At 42.1% G+C, this 26554-nt stretch overlaps 2 protein-coding genes across 2 annotated transcripts in view; one reads left to right on the forward strand and one right to left on the reverse strand.

Annotated features, from left to right (window-relative positions):
• LOC135219235 (transcription elongation factor SPT6-like) overlaps nucleotides 1-26554 on the forward strand; it is a 165042-nt gene that overhangs the window by 41128 nt on the left and 97360 nt on the right. The gene's annotated exons all lie outside the window — the stretch shown is intronic.
• Nucleotides 1-26554, reverse strand: part of LOC135219236 (transcription elongation factor SPT6-like) — a 160428-nt gene that overhangs the window by 4518 nt on the left and 129356 nt on the right. Inside the window, exons 9-11 of the mRNA XM_064255828.1 lie at nucleotides 8562-8712; nucleotides 8003-8423; nucleotides 112-241 (exon numbers count right to left, since the gene is read on the reverse strand). Of these exons, the coding sequence (XP_064111898.1) occupies nucleotides 112-241; nucleotides 8003-8423; nucleotides 8562-8712 (702 nt within the window). The remainder of the gene's footprint in view (nucleotides 1-111; nucleotides 242-8002; nucleotides 8424-8561; nucleotides 8713-26554) is intronic.

The following is a 26554-nucleotide window of genomic DNA, read 5'->3' on the forward strand; positions in this document are numbered from 1 at the left end:
TTAAAGAAAACATCTAAACAATGAAACAACTACTTGCCAAATTTTGAGTTCCAATTTTAAAACCATATGAAATTATGTCAAATTACAGACAGCTAGTCATTTAACACTTACTTATTAATATATTTTTCTGCTTCCTTCAAAGGCTCCTCTTGGCACTGCTCAACATCATAACGTTGATAACTGTCTCGAACATTATGACTGTACTGTTCAGGAGTGAGACCAAACTTTTTGGCCAAACTGTCTGCAAAATAAAGATGAACAAGGTTTGTAACAATAAAATATGGCAACCGTATAGGCTGAGCTATGGTCTTTAGATGTAATGATGATCACAGATCCTGAATACTAGGAAAATTTCATTAAGTTCACTGAATACTAGGAAAATTATATTAATTCAGTAATGTAGGTGTCTAACACTATTCCAATAAAATAAAGAATCCTCATTTTCAGATATTAGTCTACAATAATAAACTTTTACTCAATTATGCTAAACATTTTAATCTTGAAATTCTGAATTTCAGTTTTTTCTTACAATATACCAGTTAGTAATAATATCTGGCAATACCTTCACAATTCTTCATATTTGATAATGGTATAGGCCTTTTGTCCCACAATTTAGCCTTCAGTCCAGGTCACCTGTACATACTTGAATACAGGCAGTCCGTGGTTAACGGCGCAATCGCTTAGCGGCGCATCGGTTTTACAGCCGTCGTCAAAAATATTCATTAAAAAAATAAAGCATTTTAAGGTATTTTTATGGCACAATTTTTGGTTAACAGCGCTGCTAGCACCGTTATGTCTAATGAGTTCATACATTTGTAGAAAATACATTCAGACCATAAGGGTTATGCAAATGATATTAACAAATGTTATGGAGAGTTATTACATAGGTATTAGGGTAAAATATATGCCTCTGACGCTGTTCTATGCCGAAAATATTGTGTTACATAAGTGCAAATTTAACTATGGATGTGTCTAATTATAAATATTCATGCTTTTATGCTTAAAATGCTTATGAAAATGTATTACGTAAAGGGTATTTTTATTTATGCACAGAAATATGATACAAAAGCAGCTTTTGAAACTGCCCTTCAAGTTATCAAAGAGGATGTTTTTTCATGGTCTTTCTTGTGAGCCGCCACCTGCCGCTCTTCCGAAAATATAGTTAGAAAAGTGCAAATTTTGCGATCAATGTGTCTATTTTATAAATGTTCATGCTTTTGTTTAAAATGTGTATGAAAATATATTATGTATAGGGTTCTTTTTTTTTGTACATAAATATAATGCAAATTAAGGCAGCTTTTGTAACTACCCTCAACGTTGTCAGAGGATGTTTTTTCATGTTCGTTCTTGTCCGCCACTGTTCCAAAAAATGCATGGTGTTATTTTAATAAGTATGCATCTTTTCCATAAATCCTTTCAAAAGTTATACATTACTTCACTGTATCCAATAATAATGTATGCATTCTCATATTGTATTATAAAATACTACGGCAAATCTAAGCCAGTATTCCGCGGAGCGGCCAAGGTTTTGGTTTGAAATCAGCTGATGGCGAATACGAGTTTGTTTTGCCATATTTAGCACAATTCTGAGCAAATTTTCTTGCTTCTAGTTAGCATAATCGAATATCTAGATACTTGACTTATATAAGCCAAGGCTATTTTCTTTATACACATTTTTAGGTGGAAATATGAATTGAATACGTCTCGTTGTGATTCTGAACTAATTTTTGTTTTGTTAACAGATTACGTTGGCGGCATGTTTATTGCGTAAAAAAATTATGTGATTCCGTTCACAATTTTCCTTCATATCATTGTAATAAGAACTTTGCGTTATCTTATATTGGTGTGAAATCAGCAGTAAAATGTGTTCTTTCAAGCAAAGTAGTTTTGATTAAAATGATTTTATCTACGGTTGTGTTTGATGACATACGTTTGCTGGAATTTTATCCATGTTGCTGATGCACGATAATAGTCATTAGCAGCTTGAACAGTTTTCTCAGCTTCAGTTATAACTAAGTTTAAATTTAACAGTATATTTCAAGATTGATTTTTGATCTATAGTGAATAAAGTTATTACATTAAGATATCTCTGTTCTATTCTACATAGTCATTTAAAACAAATACGGTAATAGTGTATAATAGTACGGTGATTGAAATACAAGCCAAACGGATCTTATCCAATTCAGTTGTACTTAGAAGAGAAAAGATAAAGTTAGTTTATTGTAATTTGCTCTCTCATAAAATCGGATTGGCGTAAGAAGAATTATTGTAACTTAACACTACAGCTACCTGTACACTGTATAAAACCTTATTATATCTTTACATACTCTAGACACCCAAAGAATTAAAGCTAGGCTTTTTTCTCTTTACAGTATTTATAATACTATAATGTACTGTACAGTAAATTCTATAGTATTCTACTGCATAAATATAATTTTACTTATTGGGCCATTGCGGGATTACGGTGCCGTTTGACTGGTCTAGAATTTCAAAAGAAGGTATGCAGCGGCCGTAGGCTTTAAAATTGCTTAACGTCGAAAATTGCTTAGTGTCGGCGGCCAGGAACGGAACCCCTGCCGCTAACCGAGGGCCACCTGTACATAATTTTTTGGATAATTTTTACTACAAAAACCCATCACTTGAAATCGGCCAACATTCACATCTTCAAATGTTCAGATGCATGAATTACCCTTGGGAAAACATGTACTTCATAAGCATGAGAGGATCCAATAGTCTCCTACAGAAAACACCTAACTCCTGTTCACCTCAACTATGAACTAAAGAAATAGAGGAAGTGGGAAGAGGTTATTCCATTAGTATTTGTTTTGCATTTATGGAACAAATTAAACACCCATAACTACAAAAGCTCCCCAGAATGTTTACTTTACTTGAAACATGCAGGGATCTGAGTGAGGGGAATGATACAAGCATCCCTACCAATGTCTTTCAAAGCCTTAAAATAGAATGCTACTCAGATTAGCTAGGTTCACTTCAGCTGAAGCCTAAATAGAGAAAGTAGCAACTTGATGACCCTTCATGTCAAAGGACACTCCTAGCTAAGGGCTAATGCAGGACTGGGCAGTATTCTTCAAATCTTCTTAGGCAGGCTATGAAGACTAAATTGGCATCAACACTGTATGTATCTTTTAACCCTCTGAAGTGGAACTATAAACAAAATATTGAAACACCAAGTAAGTGGTCTTCTGCATAATGGTAAAGTACTAGAAGGTGGAGAAACAAACGAACAGGGTAATCCTACAGTTTAGGGGTCCAAATTCACTGCATTTTGTAAAGTCGCGATCAGCGCACAGATTTATCAAATATTTATTGAATCATGGAAAACAATGAAAAAATAAGCCGTTTATCTGCTTACAGAAGCAAAGATTGTAACAAAACAAGGGAATATATAGGGGGAACATAAAAAAAAAAATTATATTTTTTGGACTTCTCCAAATTTACCATGATGCCTAGGCTCCAACAAAACTGGAGAACACAGTCCCTGTCCCAACCCAGTTTTTCTCTGAACTTGCTAAGACCAGTCAATCATCAAGATATCACACCAGGCAAATCCCCTGAGCATGAGCCCACATCAACACTACAGACTACAGTAAAGACCCTTGTGAACACCTGTGGAGCTGTAGTCAAGCCGAAGCAAAGGACCTTGAACTGGATGACACGCTCCCCAAGCCTGAAGGGGAAGAATTTCCTGGAAAAAGGGTGGATTACATTCTGGAAGTATGCATCCTTCAAGTCTATTGACATCATGAAGTCATTCTCTCTTACAGCTGCCAAGACTGTCTCACTTCAGAATCTTGTTTTTTCGATAAAGTGGTCCGGTGTTGAAAGATCTGTCACTGGTCTCCAATCGCCAGTGGCCTTTTGTACCAGGAAGACTCGACTGTAGAACCCCACTGAACCCTTGTCCATCATCTTCACAACACTTCCTCCTAAAGATCCAGGTGCTTCGGAGGGCCTTGGGAGTATGTCAAGTGCAGGAGAGTATGATTGGAGAGAGGAGGAGGGAGAGTATGATTGGAGAGGAGGAGGAGGGAAGTCCAAAGGAAGTTGATCCCCTACCTGAAGGACATCTAATACCCATGATTTCGCTTGGTGCAATTGCCGTTTGGCCTAATGGCCCGCCAGGCATCACCACACCCATGGCAACAGGCGGGGAGAGGCACCCTTTCTACTGATGACCTGACCTGACCTGACCTGACCTGCCCCTTGCCTGCCTCCCTGGTTTGGATGAGAAGGTTGAAAGGGACTGCTGTGGTTGCTTCTTTGGAGTAGGCGCTGGCTGAGAGGCCCTAGTGGAAGACGATGGATGGCTTTGAAGATTTCCTAGAAGGTGAATGCCTATTCTGCCTTGGAGCTGGAGGGCAAGAATGAGCTGTAGATTTATAGCGACCACCTACGGGACAAGTCGATTGTTGGTGTCAGCCTGTCATCTGTCTATCATACCCTCCAATTGATCTCTAAGAAGAAGGCAAATTAACTCACAAATTAGCATTCAGATGTCCCAGATACAAGATGGCCTTCACACCAGGCTGAAGTAATCTGATGTAAGAAGGAGTGCTGACAGATCTCTTGCAGAATGGGACAATGTTATCCTAGCCACTGCTGATGACCACAAGTCCAGACATGAGACTCTGAAAGGCAGAAGAGGCAGTCGACTCCAAGGTAGAAGCCTCTTGAAAAGTCAAAGAACAGCCCTCAGCCCTAACTTGATCCAGGGTCAAGCCAGGCTTCAGACAAAACATACCTTAATTAACCTGTCTACTCATCAGCTGCACCAGACTAATTGAGTAATATGTACTTCTTATGCCGAACAAGAGAAGGAGGAAGAAGCTTGAAAGACCTGTTGGAATAAGAGAATTTTCCCGTCTCAAGAACTAAGAATTAAAACACTGCAAAATCAAATTAGCATGCTGAGAGTATGGCAGTTCAAATGAAGTCCTCACATCCTTCTTTGGCCCAAGCAAGGCCTCTATGCCTGTAGGGGTCATAGACGACTCACAAATGAGATCAATAACCGCCATGTAGGAAGAAGGAAACTCCTGGCTCTCCCCATCCTCTGGATCCTTCATCGAAGTTTAAAGTTCTGAAGTAGAAGACCAAGAAAGATCCCTTTCACTTCCTCTGACCACTGGAGAGCTCCTCCTTGAAGGACAAATGTCATCTCTTCCCCTTGAAGGACCATGTCCGCGAACATAGGAACATGAACTTGTGTCCGTTGCGAACCGAGAAAAATCACGTACGCTGCCATGCAACAACAAAGTACATGAGACCATCTGGGAGAAAAATATGAAATCTCTGCCCATATGAGTCATGACCTGACTCTGGAAGGCAAACGATGAACACAGGGCCTAGGGGAATGAGACAAAAGAATGGATAGGCTTCGTGGAAATTGGTGAAAGACAATCTCTCTCACCACCACACAGATATGTAGAAGCACGTCAATGATGAGAGACATGGCCGTCGACAGCCTCACAGCCACGTCCACCAAGAACCTCAAGGCCGTCACATGAAACATATCCGTGAACATGAGCAACAGGCAAGGAAGCTCTAGACTAGCAGGCTAATGTGACTTCTGAAGAGGAGGAGAGAGTCTTGAGGGTCTCAAAGCAAGCATATTTCCGACTAAGGAACCATGACCACCACCTTCAACTTCTTAATCAGAGTCTTGTCATCCTTACAATGAACTCGAAAAGGTTGAGGAGATGTAGAACCAGCGAGAGACTTCCGAGGAGAAGGGGGAAGATCATCTTCCATAGGCACACGAACGTGAGGGAGAGAATCATTCCATATACATGAAGAGGACGCTCACGCATGTGTAGGAAAGGCAACAACACAGCTCTTAGGCTCCCAGAAGACAAGCGACAGTCTTCAATCCTCTAACATTTAACACGAGAACAAGGATGGGGGGGGGGGGGGCACGAAGGGGAAAGAGACAATGCAAAAGAGGATGGCGATCTTTGACATTTCTTCTTACAGGTACAATGGTACCTCTCTCAAAAACAGTCTAGTTTGTCTATCATAGCCTACATGAACACCTCCAATGGATTGGCAACCATCTGGTATGACGTCATGACGGAAGCTGGATGTGATGTCATGGCAACAGGATGTCACTTTAACTAACATCACGGGCAGAAATGATGCTGGGTGTGAAGTTACGACATGTGTTGGACTCTTAGCCTGAGTTGACGGCCTCGCTGAAGGCGAGATAAAGTCCGACCCAGGTGAGGCGTAGTTACACATGGCGTCACGTTAGATGGCTGCACATGCAATCCAAAGTAATGGAGGCCAAGAGGAGGGGGGACTGCTAGGGGAAACGTGCTAGGAGGCATGCAGACATGAAATGGGACAACAGGCCCATAAAAACGCCATCTTGTGTGAATCAGTCTCTTAAACAAAGGAACAAGATGGTACTGCCTCCTCCCTCCCTGAAGGAACTTCTCCTCTGAGAGAGAGGAGGCAGCATTAAGAAAAATATAGCCTTCAGCAACTCCCGATGCTTCCAAAGACAAATCAATGAATGAAAAGGAAGGAGATAAGGCACATCAATGGATGAAGATGCGGAAGGAAAGTCTGGAAGAAGGGGAAGGAGAAGCGTCCTTTTCAGAAGGGGTGAATCCTCCTCAAGATGGACTCGTAAGACATCCTACGATGTTCCCTCTTCTTGTCGATGTTCTTCCACTGCATAACAGGCCGGGAACAGCACTCCAGGCATGGATTGGTTACATTAAAAAAATTAACACACCTACTGGAAGTTGTACAGCAGTCAGTCAATGTTGTAGCTAAAAAGCGTGAGCACTAGAATCCTGGAAGGCCAGGAGATGCCTGCAACTTTATAGAACTGATGGAGGAATTCATAGTATCACACAAGGCACATGCAAACACCCCAAAAACATACCAAAAAGCAGGAAGGAATCAAGGGCTATCTTTAAAAAACAAATTAAAAAAAATAATAAAATAAAAAGCCTGGGAGGAGGAGACCAAAGGTGAACAAAGACACTAAGTCGACTAAAGAAAGACTAGATGTTTCACAGGGTTCAAGCATGGTCAGTGACCACTCTCCACCTTTTCTACCCCTTAGGTGCCAAATGCCACAAATTCCTTGCATATACAATTTGTTATTTGATTGTTTTTTTTTAACTGGTTTCCCGCTGGCAACAGAACATTTATCCTATTGTTAAGACCAAAGGTTTACTCTGCATACAAACATACATGTATACCTCACAAAAAGATACTGGATCTCCCCATCTCAGTAAATCTTGTAAATATTTCACAATAAATATACAGGCAGTCCCCTGCTTACGACGTTCTGAGGTTACAGCACTTCAATTATATTTATCAGAAATTATTTCCAGGTTTATTTGATGAAAAATGCAATAAGAATGCAGTTTACAGAGTTTTTAATGCATCTAATGCATTAAAAGTAAGGTTTTCTTAGGATTTTTGACAATGTTCCAACTTACGACGATTTTCAGCTTACAACGTGTCTCAAGAATGGAACCCCCGTCGTAACTCGGGGACTGCCTGTACTCAGAATTTTTTTACTGATTTGAATTTTGATCTGTTATGATATTGTGCGAGCTGTAATTATAATTTTACTAGATAAAAGAAATCATTAGAAAAAGTTGGCAAAACTTTGTAAAATTAGCATATTTTTTTATGTGCATCTCGCAAAAGAGGACCCCCCCCCCCAACACAGGGTTGTAAACAGTCACTTTCAACTGTGAACAGTAGAGAAAAATGTTTAAAATTTTCTTCTTACACCATGCGCATTTGCATATCTTCCTCTTTATATTGATGTTTTTTTAAAACTGACCAACCTTAAAGCTTGCCCAGTCTGGGGTGTGCTTATTATATATTTAGCATGTCCCAATCACCAGAGCGGAGAATCGAACTCTCAATTAACGAATGGGTAGGCAAGCACGTAAACCACTCGTCAAAAAAGGAACTCCCCTTATGGGTTAACAAGAAAAAATTGCATACTTACCAATACCTGCTTTTCTTAATAATTCATATTCATGACGACGAACTGCCTTCTTCAAGTCTTCTGCATCTTCTTCTGGCTCCTGAACTTCATCTTCAACTTCCTCCTCAACCTCTGTCTCCACTTCTTCCTCTGATTCTGTATCATCATCATCATCATCTTTTGATTTTCCTTTCTTGGTACTGTCCACATCATTGTCTTCACTTTCCTTATCTTCTTTATCTTTCTCCACATCCCCTTCACTCTTTTCTTTGTCAGCACCATCTTCAGATTTCTCCTTATCTTCATCCTTTTCTTTATCTCCCGATTCTCCGTCTGCCTCGGAACTTTCTTTTTCCTTGTCATTTTCCGCTTCATCTTCATCATCATCCTCTATGATCAAGTTCTTCTTTTTCTTCTTTTTTCTTTTGACTTTTTTCATTACCTGGGGACATTTACAGTACGTGAGATTTAAAATGAAAGCATTATAAACTTGGGATCAAAATGAAAAATTTTCTATATCTGGCTTGACAATTTCTATAAACATTAAGGGTAAACAAAATTCATAAAACATATGACAAACCTTAATTGTTCTTGTTACTCGAGTTGTACTACTCTTTTCTTTCTGTTTTGCCTTGATATGTGCCCGCATTTCAGCTTGGTCCTTCCCATAATACAAGAGAAACTGTTTGTAGCAATCATTGAATTGCTCTGATGTCTCAATTTCCTCTATCCTGAAACCATAAGAGGAAATAAAGTTTAAAATATGCATAAGATGAAGCTGATGTACAGCAATTATAAGAAACATGCTTTAACATGGGCTATCATTAAATTTTAAAAAAACACAGTAAACTCTGCATGGCCCTTGCAACACTTATGTCACGACAGTGGGGAATCAAACGCTGATTTCATAGATCTTTTGATAAAACCTGATGCATAGTGAAGTACTTTCCACAAATGGCATTTTTGGCTACCTTCTGCCTACAAGATATCACTAAGGCTGGCTATCTACCAGCACCACACCAATAAATATACTTCTAATCACAAAAAATTACATTGGAAATTTCTATAATTAAATCCCACGAAAGGGGGCATATTTTCTCGTCACATACTGAAAATACCAAATGAAATTATTCCCGAGAAAAAAGTTATAAGCTAAAGAAAGAGGTATCGAGTTGCAAAAGTATGTTTTGGTATTAAACTGGAATATATATTATCAAGCTACACAAGTTGAAAAGTACTTTTAGAGTTGTTAGTAGTGATATTAATATTGGAGTACTACAATAAAACTCCCTTTTCAGTGTTTATGCATGCTGAACACTGATAGTTAAGCTTAAAATATAAAAAAAATTCCACTTTGCTTTCTGCAAAGCAAGGATTCCCATTTAAAGTTATCACAGCCACCAAAATTTTTTAATCCCTACTTCAGCACTTCTTGTTTTCATACCATTTTTCAACTAAACTTTTCACACGACAAACAAGATAATGTCCAATACAATAGGTTCATCTTGATTGCAATGCTCCAAGAGGGCGATTCGAACATCCGATTCCCCTTAGAACACTTAGTGCATCTCCTTATCAAGTGATGTATGGCTCATCAATTACCCCACCAAAAAGATCTGGGAAAGCACTAAAGTTGAGGAAGAGGTGCAATTCTTTAAACCTGACCTCTCATATCCAGTGCAAGAAAAACCACGCTCTCCATTTTCTGAACTGTTGAGGCCTCATAAGAATTAAGTTTAAAACCCTGCCATCAGCAAACAGACAAACTACTACAAACATGTACACACTACCACATCAGCAAGAACAAGGCATGGGCACATGTGGTGAAAACAGCTTTCAACTTACACTTAGTACAAAAGCAAAAAGTTTACATACTTTGTCTCTTGTAGTATTAGATAATCCAGTTAGTTTGTGTGACAATCACAATTATTTCTAGATCTAATGTCTGTTTTATATTCACATAAAGCCATTAGTGTCTGCTTGTTAGACATTATTTTTAACTGCAATCATGATATTTTTTGTGAATTCATGATTATTTCTGCATTTCAGGTGCACTGATTCAAGGTGAGTAAACTTGTAAACGTCTGAATTCTTCCCAGTAACGTTTGGAAAGATTGGGATATGAACGTGGAACATTTACATGAGCTTTTTTTTTGTGCTGGTCCTTAGTCACCCCTAGGACGCCCAGGTTCACCCAGAGGTAGTGGCATTTTCAGACACCATATATATATTAGCATACAACAGAAAAAGATTACAAGATACAAAAATGATATTGTTAGTATACAATAAAGTTTTGTACATACTTACCTGGCAGATATATACTTAGCTTAGGTCTCTGACATCACGACAGAAAATTCAAAACTCGCGGCACACGCTACAGGTAGGTCAGGTGATCTACCTTACCCGCCGCTGGGAGGCGGGTGTAAGAACCAGTCCCCCTTTCTTGTCAGGTTATTTTCTTCCACCTGTCTCCTGAGGGGAGGCTGGGTGGGCCATCAATCGTATATATCTGCCAGGTAAGTATGTACAAAACTTTATTGTATACTAACAATATCATTTTTGTACATGAACTTCCCTGCCAGATATATACTTAGCTGATTGACACCCTTGGTGGAGGGAAAGAGACACATACTTACTTAGAAAGTGGGGACAACACATGTTAAAGGAATACATAATATAAACCTCTGGTTCTTACCTGATTTAGGCAGAAGACTTGATAGTTACTGTCTATTAGTCTGCGTTGCCTAAAGAGTCTCAGCGAGGGCGTGACCTATGGCTGAAGAACTCTTTGGGTCTACCAATGGGAACTGAGTCCACTTACTTGGCAGAATCCAAGCAGGATCTGGTCAATGGGGATCAACCCGCTTACATGCCAGAGCCTATCACTACCAATTGCAAGGAGCCTCAAGCACAACCGATCACCTAACCAAATAGTACTAACATTAGTATACGAAAGAAGGAGCTGCCTCCTGCAACCTCCTTCGTACAACCAAAAAACTCAAACTTAAAACTAACAGGGAAAAAGGATTAAAAAGGATGTGTTTCAGCTCCCTGCCCCAGCACTGAATCCGCCGATACGTAAGGGCCTAGCCCAAAACACTTATCATACGTAATCGATACGTCCTTTAGGTAGTGATTAGAGAAGACTGATTCACACCTCCAAATAGTGGCCTTCATAAGGTTTTTGTTTGTGTAAATGAACAAAAAATTTTCTTTCTTGAAGCCAAAAGGGGGGTGGACGGGTTCGCGATGGCCCGTTTTACCTTCAGTGCGCTGACCTTTCAGAAGGTTAAACTGTTGCTGATTGCAAAAAGTGTGTGCTTCTCTAATAACATTCCTGATAAAGAATGAGAGTGCATTTTAGATAAGGGCCTACTGGGGTCCCTTACAGAGCACCAGAGATTGCTCTCATTAGCAGCAAGTCTTTTCTTCCTCTGAAGATAATATTTCAGGCTTCTCACCGGGCAGAGATATCTCTCTTCTTCTGTCCCAACTAAAGAGGATAAGCTTTTGATTTCGAAGCTCCTGGGCCACGGCGAAAGAAGGGTTTTCATCTTGGCTAGGAAAGCCGGAAAGAAAAGAGCCAAACCGCGGAGCCTCCTTGGAAACCTCCCTCCCTTCCTTTAGGGAGCCGAAGCCTCACGACCCTTCTTCGCTGACGCTAAGCCACAGAGAAAAAGAGTCTTCATCGAAAGGTCTGAACGAAGCAGCATGGGGAGGTGCGAACCATTGAGGACCTCAGGAAGAGCAGCACGACATCTAGATTCCAGCTAGGCACTTAAGGAGGAGGTTCTTTTAACCGTTTCAAACGATCTGATTAAATCATGGAGGTCCTTGTCCTCAGATATGTTTAATCCTCTATGACGAAAAACTGAGGAGAGCATGCTCCTGTATCCCTTGATGGTGGAGACAACCAACCCGCATTTTTCCCTCAGGAAGATAAGGAAATCTGCTATCTGAGTCACAGAGGTACTGGAGGAGGAAACTTTATGAGTCCTGCACCAGCGTCGAAAAACATCCACTTCGACTGGTAGACTCTAGATGTGGAAGGTCTACGTGCATTGGCAATAGCCCTTGCAGACTTTGCCGAAAAGCCCTTAGCTCTGACGAGACTCTTGATAGTCTGAATCCAGTCAGACTGAGAGTGGGGAGGTTTTTGTGAAACCTGTCGAAGTGGGGCTGTTTGAGCAGATCGACTCTTAGAGGTAGGGATCTTGGGACATCCACCAGCCATTCCAGTACCTCTGTGAACCAGTCGTGGGCGGGCCAGAACGGAGCTATCAATGTCATCCTTGCTCCCTCTAACGCTGCGAATTTCCTTAACGTTTCCCCTATAATCTTGAAAGGCGGGAACGCGTAAAGATCCAGATTCCTCCAATCCATCAGGAATGCATCTATTGCCACTGCTCTTGGGTCTGCAATAGGGGAGCAGTATAGATCTATCCGCGCATTCCTGGAGGTCGCAAATAGATCGAGATGGGGCCTGCCCCACGTCCTCCACAGCTCCTGGCATACGTCCGCGTGCAGAGTCCACTCTGAGGGAAGGACTTGATTCCTTCTGCTAGCAGATCCGCTCTGACATTTCTTTCTCCTGTACGAACCTGGTGAGAAGCCTTATGTCCTTTTCCTCTGACACAAGAGGAGCGATCTCGCTGTCTCGTACAGGGAGAAAGAGTGAGTCCCCCCCTGTTTCCAAATGTAAGCCAGGGCTGTAGTGTTGTCGGAGTTGATCTGAACATATTTCCCTTTTACGAGGGGTTCGAAGGTCTTGAGAGCTAACCAAATCGCTGTTAGCTCCTTCTTGTTGATGTGCCAGGACACCTGATCCCCCATCCAGGTGCCTGACACTTCTCTCGACCCGAGAGTAGCTCCCCAACCTTTGTCCGAAGCGTCTGCATACAACACTAGGTTGGGGTTCCAAACCTGCAAGGAAAGGCCTTTCTTGAACAATAGAGGGTCTAGCCACCAACGTAGATCCTCCTTTATCTCTTGCGAAATCTTGAACGCAAAGTCCAGACCTTGAGATTTCCGATCCCAGTCCTCGTCAGGAAGAACTGTAGGGGTTCTGAGGTGCAACCTTCCTAGAGAAACGAATTGCTCCAGCGAGGAGAGTGTCCCCAACAGACTCATCCACTCCCTCGCTGTGCATACATCTTTCTCTAGAAAGATTGCTACCTTCTCCAAACCTCGGGTTATCCTCTCTGGGGACGGATACGCCCGAAAAACCTGAGAAGCCATCAGAATCCCCAGATAGATACGCTCTTGACTGGGGATTAGCTGTGACTTCTCGAAATTCACTAGCAAACCCAGAGAAGCTGCTAGATCCAACGTCACTCGTAAGTCCTCCAGACATTTCTCCTTGGATTTGGCCCTGATAAGCCAATCGTCCAAGTAGAGGGAAAATCCTCACTCCCTCGAGATGAAGCCACTGGGCAAACGTTCTTCATCAGTCCTGTGAATACTTGGGGGGCCGTGGCAAAGGCCGAAGCATAGGGCCCTGAACTGAAAAACGTTCCCTCCCCACATGAATCTGAGAAATTTGCGAGAAGAAGGATGGATCGGTACATGGAAGTAAGCGTTCTGAAGGTCCAGCGACACCATCCAGTCCCCGGGACGAAGAGCTGCTAAGACTGATGACGTCGTCTCCATAGCGAACTTCCTCTTCTTCACAAAGACATTCAGGGCGCTCACGTCCAGAACCGGTCTCCATCCTTCTGAGTTCTTGGGAACTAGGAACAGACGGTTGTAGAACCCCGCTGAAAGAGGGTCCTGAACCATCTCTATTGCCTCTTTCTCTAACATCAGCTCTACCGCTAGAGCGACGGGCTTGATTCATTAGTGGGTCTTTTGTATTTGGCCACCAGTGCCCTTGGAGTGGTGGTCAAGGGTGGTCTCGAGATAAAGGGAATGAGGTATCCCCTCTTGATGATCGCAAGGGACCAGTTGTCCGCCCCCTTTCGTGCCAGACATCTGCAAAGTTCAGAAGTCTGGCACCCACAGTTGTCTGGAGGACACACGAACTACTTCTTGGCCCTAATAGACCGGGAGAAGGTCTTCCTCTTCTAGGTGGTCTCGAACCTCTGGAGGAAGAAGAGCGAGACGAAGGTCCTCCTCGAAAGGGTTCTTGCCTACTTTGAGCCTCTTTCTTCGTTCTTCTGTTGAAACGAAGGTTTCGGAATTCTAGCCGAGCGAGCTAGCATATCCTGCGTCGCTTTGCTGATAACGAGCTGGAGATATCATTAATAGTCTTCTTGGGGAAGAGTTGCGGGGAAAGCTGTGAATACAGCAAGGAAGCTCTCTGTGCGTGAGAAACCGCCTTGGTAAGAAAAGAGCAGAAAAACGGACCCTCTTCTTTACCACTCCTGCACCAAAAAGTGAAGCAATTTCCCCGGAACCGTCTCTCACTGCCTTGTCCATGCAAGACAGAACTGCGTGGAGGTCTTCAGGCGAAAGAGTGTCTTCTCTTGAGTCCTCTTAGCCAACACTCCAAGGGTCCAGTCAAGAAAGTTGAAAACACTTCTAAGACTCGGAACATTCCCTTCAAAAGGTGATCCGCAACTCACTCATTACCCCACGTCGGTCTTATCGCAGAATTCAGCGCCGAGCGACGTGCGGAATCAACCAACGAAGAGAAGTCCGAGTCTGCAGAAGAGAAGAGTTAGACCCCAAGGGCTCTCCTGACTCGTACCATAAACGAAACCCCATCTTACCCGTCAGCTTGGACGGGGGAAAAGAAAAACTGTCTTGCCTTTCTCTTCTTTGAAAGCAACCAGTCGTCAAAGTTCTTCAGAGCCTTCTTCATAGACACTGTAGGCTTCATCTTAACGACTGAAGACTTCTTAGCCGTATTGGTCGTTGAAAATAAGGACGGAGGAGACGGAGGAGCAACGGCCAAAAGAGACTCCCCAAAATCTTGCAAGAGGAGGTCTGTAAGTCTTTTATACGAAGAAACCGAAGCATCCTTGGGCAAATCTTCCTCCGAATCACCAACAAATTCTTCCGAAGAATGACGTCTAGAAGCTCTACTGCCCGGAGGAGAGCTAATCCTTGGAGAGCGCCTTTTCGGAGAGCGCCTACTAGGCGAGCGCCGCTACTGGAGAAAAACCACTGGGAGAGCGCTTTACACGGGGAGCGCCTACCAGGAGAGCGCCTACTTTGAGAGCGCCTCCCAGGAGAGAGCCTACTAGGAGAGCGCCTAGTTGGAGAGCGCCTACTAGGAGAGCACCTACTTTGAGAGCGCCTCCAGGAGAGAGCCTACTTGGGGAGCGCCTGCTAGGAGAGCGCCTACAAGTGGAGGCCCGTCTGTCCGAAACAGATTCTAACTCCACAGAAGAGCGTCTGGATAAGGGAGAGCGCCTATCAGGCTCTCTGCGCCTGCTAGGCTCTTGGCGCCTGCCATCCTCAATACGCCTGCCAGGCTCTTGATGCCTATTGAGCTCAAAACCCATGCCAGGCTCTTGACACCTGCCTGGGGAGGGGAGAAAACATCCACAGATGAATCCCTGTCAGAAGCGCGGCGCTTACAAGGCTCTGAGCGCCTATCAATCAGGAGTGATCTAACGGAGGAGAAAGCTTCCGTTGCCGCCTACCAGGCTCTTGGCGCCTACTAGGCTCCGAGCGTCCGTCAAAAGGAGAGTGGCCACCAGGCGAAGAACTCTTCCTTCGCTCCTGACGAAAACGAGGCTCTTGACGTCTGTCAAGCTCTTGACGCTAACTGAAGAGGAGCGGAAATCCTGAGGAGAGAGCCTGTCTGGCTCCTTACGCCTTACATGCTCACAACTCTTGCTGGGAAGAGAGGAGAGCCTACTCGGAGAAAGATCCCGAGCTCCAGCCTGCACTTTCTACTTGAACCTCCTACTAACAGGCTCAAAAGCTTGTCTAGCCAAAGGAGATTTAGCCGAAGGAACGTTCTTAGACTTCTTCACCGGAAGTGAGGCGTCCTTCCGACGATGAGAAGTCCCGGCAATAGACTCCGCTAAAGCCGCCAATCTCGCCTGCTGCAGACCCGCCAGGATACGCGCAGGAGATCTCTTAAACTCCTCTACAGGGGACGAAGTCCGAGAGCGAACAGGAGAAGCGTAACCGGACGAAATCTTGGTTCTCTTGCGTTCCACTTCTGGCTCTTCCGCGAAGGATTCGGGGCTGGAAGGAAGGAGCAAGGATCCTTCCAGGGCCTCTTGAGAGGGCGAGACGACTCCGAGGCGCTCCATCCACGCTGAGGAGAAGCGACGAAGATGACGAGAAGCACTGGCGCCAATAACTCCTTCTTGGTTTGATCCAAGGCAGCCTGGGAACGAGCAACAGGAACTGCCGAGGGGACGCCTGACCGGTGGGGGTTCTCCCTAACCTTCCTGCGGCTTTCGACTTTCCTCCTCCACTGGGTCTGGGAGTCTGGAAGAGGTCTAGGCCTGGAAACGTTAGTGAGCCGGTCAGACGCACCCTCCACTGCACTAGGGGCACTGCACTGATCACTTGCACTATCATCACTCTTACCTTGTCGAGAGCGAGCAAGGCTCTCCTTACTCCTGATCGAGGCTCTCCCAGAAGCAACTTCCGAAAACGAATCTTCGGGTTCAAAGCTGGGCGCAGGGGCTGAAACTGGAGAATGAACTACTTCTACTACAGGATTCTCAGCGTCAACTTCACTCACCCTCGATCTACTAGAACTCTTTGAAGAAGCCTTGCGCACCCTATCCTTCTCTAACTTTCTCACATAAGAAGAAAGAGCCTTCCAACCATCCTCATCCAAATTCTCACACTCTTTGCAAGGGTTACTAAAAGAGCATTCATTCCCTCTACAAGACGCACATACCGAGTGAGGATCTAATGCAGCTTTAGGAAGCCTAACTTTACATTCCTTCTCTGAACAAACCCTAAATAAACTAGGTTTCTTAACTTCAGAATCATCCATGATTATAGATATTGTAAGAGAAATCCAAAAGAAAAATAAAAAAAACAGTCCAAAAAGCGTATGCCAAGCCAAGAAACAAAGGGTACTTCACCAAAATCCAAATTGTCGGCAACGAGAACGAATTTTAACTATCGTAAGGACTGAACAACAGGTGTTGTCCAGCCGGCGACAGAAAATAATCTAACAAGAAAGGGGGACTGGTTCTTACACCCGCCTCCCAGCGGCGGGTAAGGTAGATCACCTGACCTACCTGTAGCGTGTGCCGCGAGTTTTGAATTTTCTGTCGTGACGTCAGAGACCTAAGCTACGTATATATCTGGCAGGGAAGTTCATGTACAAAATGAAATATTTTCTACCAATTTGTATTTTCACACCTAACAAACCTGCAGTCTTAACATAAGGATAAATCTTCTGGTGTCAGCGGGAAACTGGTTAAAAACAATACGAATTGTACATGCAAGAAATCGGTGGCACTTGGAATACAGTGGGGCCTCGCTTAGTTGCAGATCAGCAATCACGGTATCAGCTAATCATGGGTTTTTCCTTGGGCCACTTCTCAGTCTATATCGCTGGTATGAATTGCAGCATGGCGGGCTTGTTCATGGTAGGCTAAGCTTCGTCTGGGTCGATAACCAGCAAATGCATGAACAGATTCACATTATGATATTAACTGACAATAAATTTAATAAAACCATTCCCATCTCATATATTATTGGCATATCTTCATAATATATAGCCTATTCATGGAATAATTCCACATCATTGACATCAACTTGTAGTTGAATAGCCAGCAGAAATGTAAACATTGAGTTACATTGCTTCACAGGACCTTTGTCATTCATTAACCTTTTAAAAATGTTAATAGTAGTAGTAGTAGTAGTGTAATTAAAGTGGTAATAATATTTAGGAAAACATTAATTTTCAATTTAAACTTCATTATTGTTTTGATATAACATAATCAACTTCTCTGAACACTACAGTCATACAAATGATAATTGTCATAGATTATCATATTGTTTGCGTTCGGCGACAAGCGTAAACGTAAAAAAACCATTTTTACCTTATATATTATTGTCATTATTCATAATAAAATGCATATCTTCATAATAAAAAGCCTCTTCAAGGAATAACTTCTTGGGGAAAGCATTTTTCAAAAGACAAAAATACACTTTACAAGTTTACATTATGCATTGATTACTTTATTTTGATGTGATTACATTAATATTACAGTATGGTACTTTAATCATAAATGTAAATTCATTCACGAAAAAACTATGTATGATCACTGTGAAGTCACCAAACCTACAGTCTCGTTCGTAGATACTATTTTTACACAATGTGATGGTGGTTCCACCGTTCTACATACTACGACGTATTTTACATAAGTATCCTCTAAACTATCATAACTTACTTTACTTACTTTTTTTGTGGAGCCCAAATACTATATCCCGGAAAATTAACGAAATAATGAATTTTATCATAGAGCAAGATTCACTAATTACTGTTTTCATCTTCTTTTCATGACTAAATGCATTTTAAGGATAAACTCATTTACAAATTTTCAAATACAGGCGGTCCCCGGGTTACGACGGTTCCGGCTTACGACGTTCCGAGGTTACGACGCTTTTTCTTAATTATTCAATGGAAATTTCGTCCTGGGTTACGACGCTTGTTCCGAGGTTACGACGCTGACGCTTCCGACGCTCCGAGTTAACGACGCTTTTAAAAACGCATGGCAATGATAAAAATCCTTATAGTTTAGCACAGTACATAATAAAAATATGTTTGGTACATTACAACAAAAATTTTGAGGTTATGATGATTTTTGACACTTTTTTTTCGTATTTTTTGAATTTTTTTAGTGACGCCGCATATGCGGAACTAGTTTGCGGGCGAATGAATACACTAGCTTGGGATGCGCAGTTTAAAACAGTCCAAAAGCGCAAATATAATGAAAAATCATTGCTTGTTTCCAGTACATAATTAAAAAAACTAAGTTTCTGGTTAGATTACAACACAAATTCCAAGGTTACGACGTTTTGTTATGCTTTTTAATTTAACGATACCTCATATGCAGAACTAGTTTTTGAGCGGAGGTGCATAAATTAATTAACGCTATTAAACTGTATGGTAAATTGACCGAACAACGACCTCGGACGGTCGAGGACGCCAAGCGTAACAATACGAAAGGACGCCACTTCAATCGCGTGCCTGCCTGCATTTCACTAGGTTGTGTGCTGAGACGTTGCTGAAATTCCTTGCCATTTTCGCAAATTTACAATGGCTCCTAAACGCCAAAGTACTTCCTACGATGGAGGTCAAATATGACGTGATAAAGCGTTCGGAGAAGGGAGAAACTAACACCGAAATAGGCCGTTCTTTAGGCTTGAGCAGGACCACGTGGTAACCATTGTGAAGGATAAGGAACGTATTCTGAAGCATGTTAAGGATGCTGCACCGATGAAGTCAACGGTGATAAACGAGAAGCAACGTAGCCAGAGCATTGTTGAAATGGAGAAATTGCTCATGATCTGGCTGGAGGACCAGAACCAGCGACGTGTTCCGGTGAGCTTAAGTGTGATCCAGGAGAAGGCTAGAGCGCTGCATGAGGCAGTAGTGAAAAAGTTTGGCGAAGGCAGTGCTGGTGGTGAATTTTCCGCGAGTAGAGGTTGGTTTAACCGTTTTAAGGCTCGTGCAAATTTGCATAATGTGAAGCTGCAAGGTGAAGCTGCTAGTGCTGATAGCGAAGCAGCAGAAAAAAGTTTTTCCAGGTGTTTGGCTGAGCTAATAATTAAGGATGGTGGTTACACGGCTGACCAAGTCTTTAATGTGATGAGACTGGATTATTTTGGAAAAGAATGCCAAATCGAACGTACCTTTCCAAGGAGGAGAAGTCAGCACCTGGCCATAAAGCTGGAAAGGAGCGACTGACTTTGCTGTTTGGGGCCAATGCAAGTGGTGATTTGAACTGAAGCCCTTGCTGGTGTATTTGGCCGAGAATCCCGAGGGCTTTCAAGGGCATTTTCAAGAGTCAACTCCCTGTGATTTGGAAATCTAACAAGAAGGCGTGGGTTACCTTAATGGTCTTCGAAGATTGGTTCAATGACCATTTCGTGCCAGCAGTGGAGCGGTATTTGACTTCAAAGGTCTGCCTTTTAAGGCCCTCTAGTCCTGGACAATGCCCCTGGTCACCCTTCAAATTTGAGCGACATGCATCCTAATGTGAAGGTGGTGTACCTCCCACCCAATACCACATCGCTGATACAGCCAATGGACCAGGGAGTAATAGCTAATTTCAAGGCTTACTACCTTAGAAGGACCATACGTTTTGCTTTGAGGGCCATAGAAGCTAACAAGGAGTTGACACTGAAGCAATTCTGGAAGGGCTACAACATTGCAGATGCAGTGAAGAACATTGCAAGTGCTTGGGACGAGGTGAAGACGACCACTTTAAATGGGGCCTGGAGAAAACTGTGTCCACAGTTTGTGCACAGTTTTGAAGGCTTTGACCAGGCAGAAGACGTCGAGACTGTGACGAGGAAGATCGTAGGGCTAAGCAAGAGGCTGAAACTAGATCTTGAACCTGATGATGTAACAGAGCTGCTGGCTTCCCATGGAGAGGAATTGTCTGCAGAGGACTTACTAGAACTTGAACAACAAATGATTGAGGAAGAGGAGGCGGCACCAGAGCCAAAACCCAGGTCATTAACTGTGAAAGGCTTGTCAGAGGGTTTTACTCATCTGGAGAGAAGACCCTAACGTTGCCAGGTTTGACAAAATCAAGAGAGGAATCATGGATTTGGTGACTTTCTACAAGGAGACCCTGAAGGAGAAGCAGACGAAGAGAAGTGTGCAGTCCAGGCTTGACACTTTCTTTCACAAGTCTCCAGTACCACCACCTCCCCACTCCTAGTCCTGGTAAGGAATTCTGAACTGTTTTACTAATTTATGTGTTTACATAGTGTACATATTAAAATGTGTTAATTTTTTATGTAACAAACTAAATGTAAGAGTAAATTGTAACTCATTAATTTTCATCATTTGTAATTTTATTGCAGAAGTGGTGACAGTTCCAGATCCCCCCCCCCTGTACTGACCTTGACAGTTCCAGATCTCCCTGTACTACCTGTGACAGTTCCAGATCTCCCTGTACTACTGTGACAGTTCCAGATCCCCCTGTACCTGGACCCTCTGTATCAGCCCGCCCACCTGTACGTGTACAATCAGGTAAGCAATTTCATTTTCTCATTTTCATGTTGGAAATTGTTTACACCCTACAATACATACGTACACTAACTTACATAGTGTACAATGTGTTTGATGTTGCATAACCTTATTATTTTTTTTTTTTTCATTTCAGACCCCTTTGATAGTGACAGTGACCCAGATGACCCCTGTGCCTTTCCATGGTTTTGATGCCTCGCCTATACATCAGGTACAAGGAATCCCTTAACAAATTTGTATAAAATGTTTTATAATTGCTAATAGAAAATTTTATTAAAAGTGTACATATGCTACAATTGCATCCACCTTATAATATATTTATGTACCCTATCATTCTTTCCAGATGTAGATGTTCCCTCATCAGTTGATACGAGTATCACCTCTCCAGAGCCCAAATCAGTTGATACGAGTATCACCTCTCCAGAGCCCAAATCAGTTGATACGAGTATCACCTCTCCCATTCCTTCAGGTAAAAGAATTCTTCATTTTTTATATTGAACATACGTATTACACACTACATATGTCAAACAGTAATAACATGTGCAGTAGTTACAGTAGTAGTAACTATCATTTTTATATATTTTTTGTCATTCCAGACCTCCCAAGCACCTGCCCATCCCACTCCATAGCCCATCCACCCACTCTCATGTACCATATGGCCATCCCAGTAAGCAAGCCAACCACTAGAATTTGTAAGGACATTTTTTTTTATTAATGTTTTAATATTACATAGTAATAACCATGTTATGTATGTAACATACATACTATAATCATATGTATTACATTATCATTCCAGACTGGCATGCACCTGTGACTTACATAAACCAGACCTCTACATAGCCTACATGTCTTCATTTTGCTGAAGGTAAGGAATTCTCAGTTGTGTTTAATGTTTGCATACGTACAATAAATTTTGTACACCTAAGTGGTTACATACTGTCCTTTAATATTAATTTCTTCATTCCAGACTGCCCATCATCCTAGCCTGTTATCTGTGATAAAGCACACTGAAGTTAGGTTTGGAATGCATCCTTATCATGAATGCTCTACACCTCCACCTCCATCTCCCACAACCTAGGTAACAGCTTTGAGACTCACTAAAAGTTGGTAAGTTATGTAAGGAATTTCTAAATTAAGTTTTATACTACATGTTATATGTATATTAAACCACTGTATGGTGCATATTACTGTATGTAACTTACTATGCATAGAGTACTTACTGACAAAATTATTTTTTGTACATTCCAGAACCCCCTGAATGATGTAGGCTATGGGGCCACATAAGACTTTGTCCATCCAGGTTACATTGAACAACAACTTTAAACTAAAAGTAAGGAATTAATTAAAAATAACATACGTTAACTCTTTTAGTAAACCTAGCCACCTGGGGGGGCAACCAAGTCCTTATGGGTGCCGGTCCCAAGCCCGGATAAATAGGGAGGGTTGGTGTCAGGAAGGGCATCCGGCTGTAAAAATCTGTGCCAAAACCAAAAAGGTGGAATGAGCCGAAATATGGAAAGAGGTAATGCTAGGGCGTACTCCGTAAACGACGCACAGAGACATCGCCCTAACTCTGTGGTAAGGCGAGGGCTACTGCATCAGAGCGGGTGCAGCTAAAGAAGCGAGCTCACATTGGGTCAGAGTATGTCAGCTAAATGTTGGGTCATGACTGGGAGAGGTAGAGAATTGGCTGACTTGATGAGAGAAAAGAAAGTAGATGTTGTGTGTGTGCAAGAAACGCGGTGGAAAGGAAATAAAGCTAAAGAGTTGGGAGATGGATATAAGCTTATATTATAGTGAGCAAATAAACAAGGTAGAAATGGAGTTGGCATAGTACTGTCTAGTGAACTAAAGAACTCGGTAATAGAAGTGCATAGAAAGAATGACCGTATCATCAGATATGTTATGGAGGAGAGATTCTGAATATTATAAGCGCATATGCACCACAAGTTGGTTGCACAGAAGAAGAGAAGGGAAATTTCTGGAGAGACATGGATGGAATAATGCAAGAACGGAAGAGCATGAGAGGGTGATAGTTGGGGCAGATTTGAATGGCCATGTCGGAAGTGAAAATGAGGCGATTGGGCGGATGCATGGGGGCCATGGAATTGGGAGAGAAACCCAGAAGAGAGTGTAGTGACTTTGCTGTGTCATTCGACATGGCATAGTAAACACATTTTTTGAGAAGAAAAGGGAACACCTAATAACATATAGGAGTGGGGGAAGATTCTCCCAGATAGACTATTTCTTGTATAAAAGGATAAATCTGGTGGAGGTCAAGAACTGCAAAGTTATTCCAGGCGACCATGTAGCCCCCCAACACAGGCTGCTATGTATGGACTTGAAGTTGAAAAGGGAAAGAAAAACCAAAGCTAAAGGGATAAGGAAAATTAAATGGTACGAATTACAGAAGGAAGGGGATAAGAAGAGAGAGTTTAAGAGGAGGGTTTTGGAGGATATTGATATAGGGATTGAAGATGTTCAAGAATGGTGGGCACGAAATGCAGCAGTAATAAGAAGGCATGGAAAGGAGCTGCTAGGAGAGACATCTGGTATCATATGGGAAGAAAAGGATAGTTGGTGGTGGGATGAAGACATTGAGAAAGTAGTAAAAGATAAGAAGGAGGCAAAGAAAAGATGGGAAGAGTCACAGTCAGTGGAAGACAGAAATAGGTACAGAGAGAAAAACAAGGTGGTGAAAAAGGTGGTAGCCCAAGCTAAAGCAAAGTCGTATGATGATGTGTATAATGAGCTGGGGACAAAGGAAGGATTAAAGAAGATGATGAAGCTATCAAAGGCTAGAAATAAGAGCACCAAAGATATAACAACACATCAAAACAAATAAAGAATCAAGAGGGTGTAGTGCTTAGAAAGGAGGAAGACATTGTGAAGAGATGGAAAGAAATATTTTCGAACAGTTGTTAAATGAAGAAAATAACTAGACTAATAAGAGAGGATGGGCAAGTGAACATTGGCATGGTAATGAGGTTTTCTAGCAAGAGGTACTAAATGCACTGAAGAAGATGAAGAATGGGAAGGCAACCGGACCAGACATGATCCCGGTGGAGGCATGGAAAGCATTAGGAGATGAAGGAGTGGATATATGTACGATCTTATGATAAAGATCCTTGAACAGGAAAAGATACCAAATGAGTGGCGTGGGAGTATATTGATCCCATTTTTAAAGGGAAAGGCGATGTCCAAGAGTGTGGTAATTATAGGGGCATTAAATTGATGTCCCACACTTTGAAGATACTGGAAAGGATGATAGATGCTAGACTGAGAGAAGAAGTACAAATAGGTAAGAGCAGATGGGATTTATGAAGGGAAGGGAACAACAGATGGTATATTTTGTCTGAGGCAAATAATGGAGAAATTCAAAGACAAAGACAAAGGGACCTACATATGGTATTCATTGACCTTGAAAAGGCTTATGACAGAGTCCCGAGACAAGAGGTATGGAGGAGCCTGAGGGAGAAGATGGTGCCAGAGAAGTATGTGCGATTGATACAAGAGATGTACCGGAATGTATTTACCAGAGTGAGGAGCAGTGTTGGGGAGACAGAAGGTTTTTGAGGTGAGAGTAGGATTACACCAGGGGTCGGCTCTGAGCCCATTTATCTTTAACATAGTGATGGATGTTATAATAGAGGAAGTAAGGGAGACAGTACCATGGAACATATTGTATGCGGATGATTTATTGTTCTGTGTGCAGAGAGCAGGAAGATCTGGAAGTGAAATTGGAAAGATGGAGACAAGTACTGGAGGACAGAGGAATGAGAATAAGTAGATCCAAGACAGAATATATGTGTACCACCACTGAGGGGGATGATAGAGAAAGTATTCAGCTTGGTGGAGAGCAAATAAGGAGAGTTGATAAGTTTAAGTATTTGGGATCTTTTGTTAACGCTGGAGGAAGTATGGAAGAAGAAGTAAACATCGGGTACAGGCAGGCTGGAACAACTGGAGAGCGGCCTCGGGAGTTCTTTGTGACAAAAGAGTGCCGCTTAGGTTAAAAGGAAAATTTCACAAGACGGTGGTAAGAACAGCAATGCTGTATGGTACGGAAACAGCAAGCATGAGAAAAAAAAGCAGAGCAGAAGAAGAATGGATGTGGCAGAAATGAGAATGCTTAGGGGTGGATGTCTGGGGTAACAAGAGTGGATAGGATCAGAAATGACTACATAAGGGGTCAACTAAGTGGTGGAAGTATCAAAGAAAGTGCAGGAGGGGAGGCTGAGATGGTATGGACACCTGTTGAGGAGAGATGAGGACCACGCTGGGAGACATACTATGGGAGTGGAGGTGCAAGGAAGAAGAAAGAGAGGGAGCCACCAAGAAAGAGATGGAAGGACTGTGTGAGAGGAGATTTACATGAGAAGGGAATTGATGAGGCAGAAGTGCAAGATAGAAATAGATTGGTTGAAACGGCCTCATCCGAAATCCGAAACCGGCGACCCCATATAAAAAATGGGAAAAAAGCTGGGGAAGAAGAAGAAGGAAGAAGAAGAATTAACTCTTTTAGTACTCTTCGATATATCTACAGTAATTAACATATGCATTCACAACTTTCTGTAGTGTATATTTTGTACACTAATTTTGTTACTTTTTCCTTCCAGAACCAACAATTTTTCACACAACTCCAGGTTGTTACTACAAGTGTCATCAAGGGATAACTACAAGTAGAAGCACCAATTTTGGATGGAAAAAAACCCTTCAGGAAAGTATACGTATCACATGTAACATGTAGTGTAACAAAGTATGAACAGTAAGGTTTTTTTTACATACAGTATACATACGTATTACATACGTACATAACTTTTTTTTACAGGAATTTCCAACCAAGTTTGATTATGTACATATGTACATGTTATAAAAACCACTGTACATATGGTTACTGTATGTAACTTACTAAACATACATAACATGACTTAACTTTGATACTTTTTTGGTACATTCCAGAAAACCAGGACCCCCTCCGATGATGGAGGCTATGGGTGGGCCACATAAAACTTTGTCCAGGGTTACTACATAACATAGCACGACAACTGTAAACTATGTACTACTGTACTAAAGGTAAGGAATTATACATAGTAGTAAACATACATTAAGTAAGTTTTATACGTACATACTAAAAAAAAAGTGACCAAGATCTCTCACATGGGATAAGTGATCAAGGTCCCTCATGGAATTGGTACTGTACACTCCCTGCTGAACAGGGGGTGTAGACCAATCATTTACATAATGCATACCAGTTGATATTAAACCACTGTATGGTGCATATTACTGTATGTAACTTACTATGCATAGAGTACTTACTGACAAAATTATTTTTTGTACATTCCAGAACCCCCTGAATGATGTAGGCTATGGGGCCACATAAGACTTTGTCCATCCAGGGTTATGTGAACGACAATTTTAAACTAAAGGTAAGGAAT

Source organism: Macrobrachium nipponense, chromosome 1, assembly GCF_015104395.2.
Source record: "Macrobrachium nipponense isolate FS-2020 chromosome 1, ASM1510439v2, whole genome shotgun sequence".
Classification (NCBI taxonomy): Eukaryota; Metazoa; Arthropoda; class Malacostraca; order Decapoda; family Palaemonidae; genus Macrobrachium; species Macrobrachium nipponense.